At 37.7% G+C, this 15,032-nt stretch overlaps 1 protein-coding gene across 5 annotated transcripts in view; it reads right to left on the bottom strand.

Annotated features, from left to right (window-relative positions):
* ANO10 (anoctamin 10) overlaps positions 1–15,032 on the bottom strand; it is a 124,760-nt gene that overhangs the window by 87,456 nt on the left and 22,272 nt on the right. For all 5 annotated transcript variants that reach the window (XM_072328355.1, XM_072328352.1, XM_072328356.1 and 2 more), the window contains exons 5-11: positions 14,655–14,774; positions 11,327–11,896; positions 10,302–10,357; positions 9,278–9,352; positions 8,255–8,437; positions 3,902–4,093; positions 1,991–2,119 (exon numbers count right to left, since the gene is read on the bottom strand). In XM_072328355.1, the coding sequence (XP_072184456.1) occupies positions 1,991–2,119; positions 3,902–4,093; positions 8,255–8,437; positions 9,278–9,352; positions 10,302–10,357; positions 11,327–11,896; positions 14,655–14,774 (1,325 nt within the window). The remainder of the gene's footprint in view (positions 1–1,990; positions 2,120–3,901; positions 4,094–8,254; positions 8,438–9,277; positions 9,353–10,301; positions 10,358–11,326; positions 11,897–14,654; positions 14,775–15,032) is intronic.

Genomic DNA, 15,032 nt, shown 5'->3' with positions numbered 1-15,032 from the left:
CATGCAACAGAATTTTTTCCTACCCTGACAGCGTTGCGCTTAAAAAGCACCAGGTTTATATTAGAGACTTTGTGTAATGTATTCTGTATCTGCATTGTTTTTACATGTAATATGCACAACTATCATTAATAAATACAGCATATGTGTGTGTGAATAGTGTCAATAATGTGAGATTTGTGTTCCTCTCGTAGGTTAGCTATCTTCCTCTAGATGAAACAAGATTTACAGGAGAGACTCTGCGGTGCTGCAGTTCCACAGATTTAATCCAGCAGAAACCTACAGCACTGCTATAAAGGGCAACACTGTCTGCCGTACAGCACTGTTTCTGCCCTTCTCCCTTTCACCAGTGAACTGGATCAGACAGCTTCTGTCAAATCAGCTCCCTGATCTGATTCATCATGCACCAGATAAAAGAAAATGCCAGTGCAACAGATAAAACAGATTCCCAGGAAGAGAAGGCAAAAATATACCCATCTCCCTAAGCTACCAAAAATCATGCTGTTGCTGAAACTGATTGCAGTCCCACAGCATCTAGTCATTCTCCCTTCCTTCCTCTACCTTTTGAAATCAGTCTTTTAACTTGAAAAACCTTCAACGAACTACTGTTAAAAATTATTACTGTAACTGAGAACACGTCTGTCTATACAGTGGAAGCTGCCTTCAACAGAAGGAAGAACTATTCTTGTTGGAGTCACTTTTGTAATTTAACATACAGATACAGATATTCAGAATGTCTTTCACTTTGGAGAACTGTTCCAAATGACACCCTGTACCTTGTGTTACAAAACTTCTTGCAGAACTGTATGACCTGCACTGCTCTGACTGCTCAGAAAACAAACCAGCGCAGGTGTGAAATGTGATTTAAAAACACTGCAACTCTGTCCCTCTGGAGACTGCAAAAGTTTTAAATTTCAAATGCAGCAGTTTCAGAATTGTTTATAACTGGCAACGTTTAAAAAGTCATCTGGCTTGTAAGGCTCCATGTTGTTTTGTCTTGTGTTTCTCAGACAACGAATAGTTTATAGCAACACAAAAACAGCAGAAAAAAAATTAAACCAGCACACTTCAAAGTATTAAGCACACTGGGTACTTACGATTAAAACCATTCTTTGAATGTATCTTTTCTGACAAGGGCACTATGAAGTTTATTCTTTACTAATAAGGAAATGAACACTTGACTTCTCTGTAACAAAATAGCTGCCTTTCCTCTCTGGTTCATCTAGCATTACCCTCCATTTGTCCCTTCATACAAGGTAGTTTGCTCTAGCTGAGTAGCCTTGTCCACGTTGTTTCTTCATATAAAAGAACGTTTTTGTCATTTCTCCTTTCAGGATTATCTTTTTAGACTTTCTTTCTTTCATTTATTCCTTTATTTGTTTTATTCTCTTTTCCATATGATTTATAGATAATATGTTTGAGATGCACTGTCTAAATGAAATTCCAAGAGCTACCTAAGTAAAGCACAGGAATTGCACAATGGTACACGATCATACATAAAAATGCTGATATTCTTCTATAGCCTATCAAGAAACAGAGTCCTGCTCAGAGACATTTTACATTCCTTGCAAGAAATTTCCAACAGGAAGATACATAAGGACAATGATCTACAGTCTCTTAAGATATTAAATGGCCATTCATTTGCCTGAAAAGAAACTCAAGAGTTTACTACATAGAATTAGGAAAACATAAAATTCAAATGGTCTTACAATCACTAGCACTTAGTCCTTATACATACTTGTTTCAGACAAGTCATTATGGGAAACATTCATAAAGATGAAGAATGTACTGCAAAAGTATAGCAACAACATTCACAGTACATGAAAGCACAGAAAATAAAGCAAGGTTTTAACACTTACTTGGCAGAACAAGCTTTTAAATCCTTTTAAAATAAGCAGATTTTTATCTACTTACTGGTATGGTTCCCACTGTTCTTCACATCTAATTTTCCTACTAAAACACATATCTGAACACTGCTTGAAGTCAGACTTACCTCTACCAAAGCCACAGTCAGAACAAGGTCCATTTTTGAGTCTGGGAAAAGAGCATTCACTTGTGGAGACATTCCAATCAGTATGCAGTTAGTAACTACTGAGATTACACTCATAGTTTCAAAAGCCAACTGAAAGAAGACACAAACACATTCACAGTTACGACCATTATCTCTGATTTACCAGTCCCCAAATTGCTCTATAAAATTTCTCCCTCCCTCTCTAAGAAATCCTCAGAAGAGACATTCCTTTTTTTTTAGCTCTCCATCTTTTGGCTACGTTTGGCAAGTCATCTACACTATGTCAGCCATAAAAGCAGACAACAACACGACCATGACAAGGTTTGTAATACCACAAAGCAACCTGGCAACCCTGATTTTTTCCGTAATTTAACGTATCTGTGTATGCATGCATATTTAAAGAGCAGAAACATCCTAGATGGAGCTAATATCATATCACCTCCTGAAAGAATTCAGAATAATCCATCAGGAAAATAGATAAATACATAAATAAACATGGTCAGGAAAGCAATCTTAACCTTGGTTTCTTCATGACTCAATCTGAACACACAAAAGACTGCATATCGTTCTCCAGTTGCACTATTGAACACATATTTCTTTCAAAACAAAAGAAAAAAAGGCAAAAGCAGAGGAACTAACTGTCCCAGCACTCTGGTTTGTTTTGTTCTTATGTTAAGCAATCAGAAAATGCGGGGATAGTTCAGAACCCTTCTAAAATAGCAATCAGTTTTTCAAGCTGAAAGTAGTTGTTGAATTTGTTGAAAGAAAGGTTTACATTTAAACACATGCAAGTCTGAGAAGCTCCTGTGTATAAAGTTCCCACAAAATGCCTGAAAATACAGTACAATTGCTTTTGCAATACAGTGATTGCTCATTCCAAGGTCCTCTCTTGAATAAGAAAAGCTGATATGGAAATGTAGCAATTATCACAATGAATTAGCAGAAGTAGCTTTCTCCTTGACGGTAAGCTGTTGATTCAGCTCCTGTGATAAAATAATTCCAGCGTTTCTTTAACAGAAATATTTCAGCCAGTGCTCTAATTTCCCATGTAAAATAGATTACTAAAATGAAATTAAGCAAACTACTAGTTTATTCTGTCCTCTGTCTTCACCATGTATCAACAGAAAACTTAAACTAGGACACAGATCATCTCCTTTCCTCCATTGCTGCTACAGAAAACTTACATCTTTGGATATGACTGACTATCCTCCTTTCTTACCAGAAACACCTCTGAGTTTGGAGGAGTTCTGCAGAGTTCTGATTGGTCAGAGTCGGTCTACTAACACAGTCTACTCAGGAGGTCCCAAACAAGCTGGTTCTAGCACAGTCACACCAGTAAACAACTGAGGTGAGAAAATCCCTAATCAACTTCTTCTAGCGTGAAACTCTTTAAGTAGATCACACTTCTATAGGAAAGTACAGCCTCTACATACAGATCTAAGCTATTTTGTCAGCTTGAGTACCAGTAACCATGAGAGCACACAGCCAAGCATGACTCAAAGTTCTTACCTATCATTCTTCAGTTTTCTGGAACTACATGAGATGAGCCCCATGCTTCTGAGATGGCCTCAGATGTTACCAATTTCAGAATGCTTTTGCTTTACATTACTAGACAGTACCTGGCAGCTTTGCTTTGTCAGTATTGCAACAGAATCACAACATATGTGTATAAAAGGACTAATGAAAGGATTTATTTCTATTCAAAGGCAACTGAAAATTACACACGGTTGAAAACCTCACCAAATGTACTACAGTGGGATGGGATAGTATCGTATGACACTGAAGATGACAAAATACCTACCAAAAGTTAAAAGCAGCTGATGATGAAACATACAGCTTAAATCTGGTGAAAAGTAATTTATAATACATGATTAAAAAAGAAACAAAGATTACCTGCCAAACGCCAATATTTGCTGTGGGTTCTGCAAATGGACGCTTGTAAACTCTACACATTTTTAAGGCATCAGAATATATCTCTGTGACGTTGTTTAACACTGCAAAGACAGCAGCCAGTGGATAAACACATGAGAAAAGACTGATGTAGCCAAACTGTAAAAACAACTCCAAGTAATCATCAAAAGTACCCTGGAAAACAGAGGAAGGAAAAAAAAAAGGGGCAACTTTTACCCACAACAAATACATGAAGATGTGCAATTAACAATACAGCTATAAAGATGGTTCCTCATGTCAAATCATATGTGTGGGAATGACCAGCAGTAGAAAAAAAGACATCCTCTCTAGTAATTTTTACAATACTAAATTATTCAAAACTTCTTAATATGGGGAGGCCAAGGCTTTTCCTTTTGCCTAATGCACTTTCTGTAATGTTCACTTATTGCATGAAGTATACACAGTAATTGTATAAAAACTCACTCTAAGTTCCTGACTATCCTATTGAAACATCTACTGAATGAACAGTGTGGGACAAGAAAGCAGCATCATTCACGTAAACTGGCAGAACATCCTCCTCACAATGCTCTTATAAATAGGCCTAGTACTTCAGACTGTCCAAGAAAGATCTAACCAGAAAAATAGGTTTTAAACAGGCAAGCCTTTTCTAATACTTTTGCATATCTATTTCAAATGAGTTAAGGCACAATTCATTGCCTTCTTGAAGGCTAAAATGACTAAATGTAGTACTGGCTTCTGAAATGAACAGTTAATGCAAACAAAAAGCCTCATTCTGGCAAATCCGCGATGCATCTATCTCCTTATTTTTGAATGAAGAATTTAGGTACTTAAATGCTGATTAAGTATTCACATGTAAGTCTTTACACATATTTACATATTAATTTTGCTGTATTAATAATAGTTTTCTATGACTGCAGCAATTATTCATGAAAATGAAGAATAAACCAATAATTTCTAAAGAAAAGGATTGATTTTGTTCAATGCATTCTCCAAACAAAGGGTGATTAAATATCTTAAACAACTTAAACTAGGATACAGCTGTTTTGTATTCAACCAGACCCACACATTTTCTTCTTCTCTCTCAAAATGAAATAAACGAAGCAACAAAATTATCAATAAAGACTCGACAGTAACTGAGATTAGTACAGGAAATATAACATTAGTTTAAGTTCCATGCACCATAGACATGATTTTCTAACCTTTTTGCTGATGACAGTTAAGCGAACTGCCACCTATAGCACCTACTGCTCTTGCTCTGGCAAACAGGCAGTAGAAGCCAGCCAGCTCAGAAATCAACACAGGCCATTCATTAGCTACATTCCTCATTCAAGCTCATTTTCACATCTCACATATGACCTGGTCTGCTCTGCAGCTGAGGCCCTGAGGAGCTGTGTAACGTTTAAAATCACTGAGATATTTTTCCACAGAGATTTCCTGTATGAACTCTGAATTTTAGCAAGGTCTTCATTCGGGACGTTCATGCAGCATCACTCACTGGAGTGGCAGTCACACATTTGTCCCTGCTATCAGTTACATGTTTCAAGCAACAAGCAGTGTGTCCCTTTATAATTTCCCCCCCCCCTCCCCTATCCCCCGTTAACTGCACAGCATTTCCACTGCTTTCTTCTCATTTTCTTGCTCAGTACCTACTGACTTATCAGCACAGCAGAGTCTGAAAATAAAACAAGCATTTACTTTTCTCCTACTTAATTTATGACACTTTAAGAAGGAAAAATCTGACAGGATGTTAGTTGTGCTATTATCATTATTATCAACCTCCTGTTGCCGTAGCCACAGGAGCAGTACAATCTATGGCATCAAGGAAACAGAATCAACAAAGCAACTCAGAATTCAAAATGAACTAGGAGAGACACAAGGGTGAAATGAAGACTACAAGTTGAAGCTTTTATGCCTTAAATCAGGTGAAGGGCTGGAGGGACACAAAAAGGGGGTAAGGGGACAGGACAAGGAGGGTAAAGATAGAAATTAGAATATTAAAGAGTAAGGGAAGAAAGGAAAAGGAAAGAAAAGATCTTGAAACATAGAATTCTGTCAACACTCCTGCTGAACTCCTCAGTTACTAAACATAGTCAAATGCTTCCCCCTTGTGACAGATGTAATTTTAGTAATACTCTTTTCTGCTGACAGCTCAACACTTAGAAACAAGTGGTCTGGTACTGCATATTCACAAATACAGCACAATCAAAATATTTAGACTGAAATTAAAATCTAAGGCATTGAATACACTGCGTATTGAACCGAAACTGAGGCAAGAAGTGGGCAACTCAAAGGCAAAGTCATAACCCCACAGCTGACCTATTGTTTCCCCTTGGAAAATTATTCAAGGTATGACCACACAACAGGTGCAGATACATCTGATCTGCAAGAAGCACTGGCCAGCAGGATTCAGACACCACACTGGCTTAGCATATGCCAGCTCAGAATCAGAAGTCAGCTCAGGTCCAGGAGGCAGAGCTTATTTGGTCAGGCAAGTCAATGCCTGCTGCCAATTCATAGCCCTTGGACCTGTGCTGGCACATTTTTGGGCTCCTCGCTAGACTATGCTGATCTACCAGTTCAGACACTAAATTCAGGATTTCTGCTGTGCTCTCCACTGTAAGACAGTCATGCTCTCTGTCAATCTACCTCCCCAAGTATAAAGTGAGAAATACCATCACTTCCAGTGGAATGTTTGTACAGTTATTCAGCTGCAAAGGTAGTATTTCCATTTCATTACCACTTCATGGTACTCCTACATTTCAAAATAAATTTCTAACTCTGAAGTTTTCTACCTTTTACATAAAAAGTACACAATACACATGTAATTCTTAGTCTTTGATGGTATAAAGCATTAAAAGCATGTCATGTGCTTACTGACTATGAAACCATCAAAAACTGAGCTAGGAAGCGAGAGCTTCCAGCAGTAGTACTCCCTGAAGAGTTGGTCACTTCTGCCTGCTTCCATTTCTTGACTCAGGCAAAAATACTCTCTCTTAAGGCTATAGTTTAATTGACAGTTTAAACTGTTACCAGTGCAACAACAGGAACAGAAGCACCTCTTCTTCTCATATATTCCCCATGCCACACTACTTGTTCTTGTACTTTGGAAACTGGGGGCATGTTACACTCATACCCTCTTCTGTGATAATACCAATTTGGGCAGCTCCTGAATGCAGTCATTTCTTTCCCACCCCTTTGTACTGACATAACTGGGATTATGCACTGTATCAGATACAGTGCACCATAAAGCAGCAGAGACTGAAAATAAGCTGCTGGGCCAAGCAGTGAGAAACACTTAGGTTGAACAGGCTAATGTGCTCATCAACTTAACTCTTAACAGTAGTTTTATGTTGTCTTTGTAAACGATGACTGCCAAGTCCAGCACAGGAGATGGCCAGCAACAAAGATGGGGTTAGGAAAAGAGAAAATTGGAAGCTAGCAAGTATAGCAGCTGAGGCTACTCCATGGCTGCAGTATCTGTTGTGCCAGTGGAAACACTTTTGGGACCAAGCAAAACCAGGTGTAAACAAGCTCCAAAGAACAAGAAATCCCTCCTTAGTGTTAAACAAAGATAGAGAAACAGAGAAGCAGAAATGGCTGACAGAAAGAATGACAAAATTTGACATAGATAAGCAAACAGAAGGTACCTAAGTCTTTCAGTAGAAGAAACACGCAGTTACATTACTGCTGCTTGATTGGTTTTTGTGTTTTTTTGTTGTCTGTTTTTTGTTGTTTGTTTTTTTTTTATTATTTTATTTTATTTTTTGTAGCCCTTGTAGCCCTTACTACTAGGGCTAAAAATAATTCAGAAGACAACAAATAGTGGAAAAAGATGACTGCTCCAATCACAGTGAAGGGCCTTTGCTATGGACATAGTAACCCATGTGTTGGCGTTTGGGTACATAATAAAGAGATCAATCCAGTAAGTAGTAAGAATTATAAGTTCCACCACATAAGAATAAAATCTAGGCACCAGGGTTTCCCTTGCAAGATATAATTTGGGTGCTAGGAGTCTACAGGTGTAGCTTATCCCCCAGTGAACTGACAAAAATCATCTACCGTTTCAAAAGCAACAATTGCTATCATATTCTATAATGAGAAACAAGCAATTTCTTCTTCTGTTCTGCTCTTTGTTTCTAAAACGAGCATTATGACTATTGCCAAGAGGTCAAACTATACTTACCACGCATTCAGAGTTCCTTCTGAAATAAAATAGCTATTTCTACTCTAATGTACTACATTGCAGTTGACAACAGTTCACCTGAAACCACGTTTTAGCAGCATACAATCTAACAAACTATATATCCAAACTATATATGAGTATATTCAACATACAAAATAGGTGCACATTTCTTTTTCCAAGTTGATTTGTTCAACCAATGACAGGTCCATATCGGTTTTCAGAGAATGCATGTGTTTCTTCATCTTCTTCACATGCCTCTTCTGGAGCCAGTAAGGAAGCAGGGATTCCGCAAACTGATTGAGGATCTGTGAAGTTATCAGCAAAGTGGCCAAGCTCTAAAGAAAAATAATAGTTATTACTAGACCTATCTGATTGTTTCCAATTTTGTGCGTTCCATTAACACTGCTAGTTTTTACACTACAACAAATGCAGCTGGCATCATAAAACTAGCAATAGCAAGTGAGAAGTATAGCTGCTCTAGTTCCCATTCACTGTAATGCACTGAAAATAACTAAATAAGTCTTTAGATAATTAATTATTCAGTGGATCTTCATGTGTCATGGAACCAGTACAGAAAGTCCAATGAAAGCTAAACACTTAATAATACACCATTGATCACTAGCAGAGCTAAACAATGGACTTTAAAAGAATACAAACTAAGTTTCTTCAGTCAAAGGGATAATTACTCTTACTTGGTTTTCATGCATTTGAGTTCAAGCAGTATTAAGAAAAGAAAGCTGATTTAAAATACCAATGACAAATTATTGTCGCTTCTATTTATTTTCAGTTTCTCACTACAGTAATAAACTTAATAATACTCCTATCCTCAGGAGCCTCTCAATAAGAACATTATAAAGAAAAACACTTTCTAACACAAGGGAAAAGAAGAGGAAATGAAAATTCTCCAGCCTAATCAGTGTGAGGGAGTAATCAATTTCTTTTTCTCATCAGCAAGGAGAAAAATGATCGCTCTATATTACCATGTTATCATTCTGCAACTGTGCAAGATGAACTGAAATATGGAGCTGTATTCATGAGGAAATATAAACTTGACAACGACAAGACACAAATGTACACATTTAGAAAAACAACTGAAAAAAAATAAATCAGTGCTATTTCAAGCAATCCTTTATTTTCCTATCTGCAACATTGTTTTTAATGTTTGAGTAACTCACCTGTCTCAGAAGTTTCATATCAAACAACACAAAGGCAATGTAGAAGAGAGATGCGAAACAATTCAAGAAGTTGAACTGCAAATAAAAATATCTGTTGTTATCATGCAAGCAGAAATTCATGGCCTGAGTACCATCAAACAGTTACTCTGGTTCCACACATAGAAACCATCCATTAAAGTAAATTTATCACTTTTAAAACTACATCAGAAAAAATAATCCTGATCCTATTGATCCTACTCAGATTTTCATTAAACTACCTTAATGCCTTCCCGAAGCACGATATACAATGTGGGAACACATCTCTTTAGATACGTACAACTGTTCTTCAGTTTATGTCAGCTTTACGTTTCATCAGTTCAAGAGGTTTTATGACCAAGAAAAATATTCCTCACTACTAAAATGAGGAATAAGCCACAGCATTGTACCTGAAAAATCATAATCAGGTGCTGCAGTAGAAGAAAACTTTTCTCAAGATTTACAGTACAGTCTCTTAGAATCAATACAGGCACCAAATCCTCTCCTATGCAGTTTATGGTATACACGTGTGCACACAAAAGCAACTTATTCAGAGGCCCAAGGTAAATATATCAATGCATACAAAAAGTTGTATGCAAGCAGAGCAATGGACACGTATACCCAGTCTCCCTCTGATTAGTTGGCTAAACGTTAGTACAAATGCAAGCTAACATGTGAACTTCTTAAAAGACAGTATACCATGAAATGTTACAAAAACCAAAAGGAATAATTCCCAGTTGAAGCCAGGACCACATCAATTAAAATAAAACAAAAACCTTACATATCCAGAATCCTAATGAAAGAACAATCAATTCAAAACCAACAACAAACCTGTGCAATATAAGACAAAGTATCTATACAGCTTAGCAGTTACTGCAACCACAACAGAAATCCTGTTTAATCACATTATTTGGCACTGAACAAAATTGAAAGTCAAGACAGAAATGCTGCGAAAATACTAATAAAACACATAACAAGTTTCCTTTTACTCCTCATACTACCTACTTACCACTAAAACCTTCAGAACTAAATGATTCTGATATGAAGACTCCAGCCTGTGATTTTCTAAAATATAAACAAAATTACTCATTAGTAAACAGCAGAAGCACATACAACGTACTAAACACTGTTATACAAAACATAAACATTTTTTCCACCTAGAAATCATTTCAGTAGTAGTGTATGAGGAATAGTCCCTCCAATAATTTATAGCAAAAACAATTTATACTCTACCATCATTTCTTCAGTAGCAGCAATGGCAATGCACCGACCCTGCAATTTCCCTGTCTGCCAGCCCCCATGCCCAGATTTTTTCCTATGCTCTGCCAGTTCAGTTGCTTAAGTCAGATCTTAGCTGAAAATATGCCAGGTGGAAAACAACCAGATGAGCTCCGCATCCTTTTCAGTCTCTTCTGAGAGTGTCCAGAAGAAAATGTTTTGATAAGGATGTGAAATCTCAATCTTCATTATACATAAAATATACACAAACACTACTGTAAGACAATTTTGTTAATGTTTTTAGATTTTGTTCTATTATCTTAGTGCCTCTATCCTCTGCAATGATGTATCAGTACACAATGATGTATTCATCAAACTCGGGTTATGGAGCAAAGATATCTATTGCTAATCTCCAACTCTGATGAACTTACCCCCTCCCCTAGGAAAGCACTATGGTTAATGTAGCCTCAGTAAGAGCTAATTCAGAGAAGGGACTCTGGCATTTGAAAGAGGCTGAAGAGGAAGACATGACCATCCCTGATCTAGTAAAGGTGTATGTTTGGTGGCCCTGCTAGGCAGGGGGGTTGGAACTACATGATCCTTGAGGTCCCTTCCAACCCGGGTCATTCTATGATTCTATGATCCCTTCTTCTAGACTCAGTTCAAAATAAACCAAACATGAAACTGCAGTCTTGTAACACTCCAAATAAAAGAAATGAAGATGGCCAACTCTTTTACCCCACAGTAAACTAAGTCCCAAACATTTGTGATTCTGAATTATAATGTAAAAATAAGAATAATAAATAATTTTCTTACCCCATGATGTTAAGAATTCGGCAGCATACCTATAGATACGGTTCATAATTTCAATCACGACAGCATATATGATACTGGGCACATACAGCATCAAGCTGCTGAAGGTGGACTTATCTTCCTCATGATAATCCAGAGCCCACTGTTCCAAGTCAAAGTAAATCATCATCACATACAGTGAGAAGTAGAGGCAAAGGCACACAAACGGTACGGACACCAGATAAATGCGTAACTGTCTCTTAATGCTTGAGTACACTGGTTCCTCCCTCCCAGTAACAGGATTGATACCCAAAGCACCATGGAAACCTGGCCTTGGTTCTTCAAACTGCCGCTTCATCAGCAGTGTCCCCCAGTGATATGTCATCACAGCGCAAATCCGCTTCCAAACTTCCAGGATCACAGTGGACCAGAGCAGGTTGAATGTGGCAAACATTACGTATTTGTCATAATCTTCCCATGCAAACACATAGTAAGGAATTCCAATGATAGCCATCGGAATCAACGCAAACGTGAAATATTCTAAGAAGCCGAAGTAGAGAGCAATGGTTTCACCAAAGTAGGAGCGTATCTCATCTGCAGAGAAAAATGAATCCATTAAGATGCTCAATGTACATATCGGTATAATAAACATCAAACTTGAATGCAAAATAATCCCTTGGCCCAAATATTTATTTTCTGATCTGTTTTTTTGTTTTGTTTTGTTTCTCCCTCTTGTACATTCCAAAACCAGAGAAGGTTATTTGTGTTATGTTATATAAATGCACACATATATTCAGATAGTAGGGAAGCCAAATACCTCAATAACTACAGTATCCAGAGGGAAAGGAAGACTAGCATTCTTAAAAACAGAATCTATAAATGAATGGCTAGAATTACATGTAAGTTTTTTATAGCAAATAAGTGACAGCTGACTTCTGAAGTTTCTCAGTGGCATACATAGACCTAGGAACCAAATTTGTTTCAGTTTGCACAGCACTAAAAGAACTAGCGCTTTGCCACCCCTCAGTGAACTAAAAGGATAGAAAGATATACTGAATTCTTAAACACACCTAAAAACGCACCGAGGCTGAGACATTCCCTTCAGTAGAAAATCAATACATGAAATTCGCAATCATTCTCACTGAGGTTGTCTGCACAAGTGTTCTAAGGGTTTGGATAGAGCAGTACTAATGGATATGACAGATATGCCATCTCCATGGAAAGCAATCACAGAATCATAAAATGGCCTGGGTTGAAAATGACCACAATGATCACTGAGTTTCAGCCCCTCTGCTTTGTGCAGGGTCACCAACCACCAGACCAGGCTGCCCAGAGCCACATCCAGCCTGGCCTTGAATGCCTCCAGGGATGGGGCATCCACAACCTCATTGGGCAACCTGTTCCAGTGCGTCACCACCCTCTGTGTGAAAAACTTCCTCCTAATATCTAACCTAAACCTCCTCTGTCTCAGTTCAAGACCATTCCGCCTTGTCCTACTCTGAACAACAACAACAACAACAACAAAGTGAAGTACGATCTATCATAATCTAAAAATGCCATCACTTAATAAGATTGAGAAATAACTACCATACCAAGCTTAGAGTGCTAAAACCTGTTTTAATCTTTGCCTCCCTGGAAGACCAAGTCTTTTATAGTTGTATATGATGGACTGGATGATCCTGTGGGTCTTTTCCAACTTTGGTGATTCTGTGATTCTATGATTCTATGATATTACTGCTACGTATTCACTCATATAATAAAATATCATGCCCTGTGAGCTGACACTGTACATATATTCTGCATAAAAGACTAGTACATCAAAAGCTCATGTGCAATGCCAGAATATTGTTATGGCATGCAATTAACAGAAAACTGCAGCAGAAATTCATAGCTGCCAATCAGGTAAGTCTTTGAAAGCCAGAGGGAAAGGCAAACAAACAGAAAAATCAGAATGCCAAAAACTTTCTCAATTAATCAACGAATTATTATGAGTTTGATTATTGGCCACTAGCATCTTTTCACACTCCACATGCACAACATAAAAGAGATCCCTAAACTAGTACATATACAACAGGGTTAATGTAATTTTAAACTTTTTGTGTATTTGATGACGTTGAAAAAGAACTTCTCCTGTATAAACAAGAATAAAAAGCAGAATCCTCTAACACAGTAGTCTGGAGGCAGGAATTATTGAGCCAGATCCTTAACTTCTATAGCTCAGGGAAGAATCTCAAGTAACTGCTGGAACAAGAGATTATTGATGAGGCAAACAATTTTTTTCTTCTTCATATAAAGTTCACAGCATTAGAATTCAGAAGTTAACTCTCTCCACACTGTCAGATTAAAACTTGTTTTCATTCTGAACTTGCTCAGTGTTTATAATCCACTCAACTGAATCTAGCAACCGACAACTCACACTTTTGAAATGCCTACAAATCAATGCAGTTTTGTGAATCCCAGACATTGAGGAGCCTTACTATGAAAAATTAATTTGAAAATAAACAGTTTTGGCTTGGTCCACTACTGATTTGTTGATGGGCAGGGACACTTCTGTTAAAAGGAGACTGCTCCTAAGGTGGACCTGTACTGACACTGGATCAGCAGACTAACCTGCCAATTTCATGTCCTGATCTCCTTCAGGGGGCTAACTCAAAAGAGCAGGTGAAGTTTTAAAACTAAATATTATAAGAGGGTCTTTGAACTGCATGCTCATCCTTCTCTGCTTGTACCAAAGGCCTAAATAGCACAAAACTCAGGCAGCCACAAGAAAGAAAATCATTAAGAATTGAGAGATAGCAGCCTACTCATTCTCTCAGGCTCCAACTTCACTCCAGAAAAGTTGCGCTGCCAGTCATCATAGCAGAAGATTAACCTACAGGCACTTAAGAATGAAGAATTTAATGAAGTGACCTTGACTATGCATGTCAGCAAGTCCACAAAGGCTGTAGTCGAGGAACCATGTACGAAATACCTTCTTGGTTCCAAGAGAAGTAAAAGCAAGTCTAAGTGAACTTCAGTCCATGATGACAAACAAAGCAACTTGGGCAGAAAGGTAATATTAAAGAAGGTGAACCGTAACATGAATCTGGGAAGGTGACAATGTAAACTCAGTGAAATGGGAAGGCAACAAGGTAAACTATTAGTGAAAAAGGGAGGTGACAAGGTGAATTCCTAGTGAAACAACTGACTTCTTGTTACAATACTTACTTTCCACACAGGAGAATCACTTTTATAGAGGCTAAATGGAGTAGTAGTTGGGAAGGACCTTTGGTCTTCTCACACCAATTGTAGAGAAAATTCCTCCAGAAGAAACCCCTGCACTTTATTTGTAGCAGAGTAAGTGTTCACATACCTAAAGGTTGATAGCCAATTTTGACTCGGCCATACCAGGTGTGTCGGAGCTTTTTCAGTTCTTCTCTGTCATGGAGTGGGAAAATCTGAACTAGAATACCATTGGTCAATAATCTTCTCACTGGAAGGAAAAAGAAATACTAGGACTCTTGCCAAATACAAGAAAGTTGATATCAGCAAATGGGTTACATTACATACTTACCAAAACTAAGGTTTTCTTGAATTTTCTCAGATGACAAACAGTAATGGATAAAAATGTGGCTATTAAAATGATATATGGATTCTAGAAGAGAGAATTGTCCCCTAGGAAACTGTAGCATCTCTACCAATATACTAGTTGGAGCTACCATAAAAATACTACTAAAGGCATGCTGTTTCC

The sequence above is a fragment of the Excalfactoria chinensis genome, chromosome 2 (assembly GCF_039878825.1).
Source record: "Excalfactoria chinensis isolate bCotChi1 chromosome 2, bCotChi1.hap2, whole genome shotgun sequence".
Classification (NCBI taxonomy): Eukaryota; Metazoa; Chordata; class Aves; order Galliformes; family Phasianidae; genus Excalfactoria; species Excalfactoria chinensis.
Note: the sequence above shows the minus strand (reverse complement) of the source record. Positions and strands in the feature narration are given on the sequence as shown.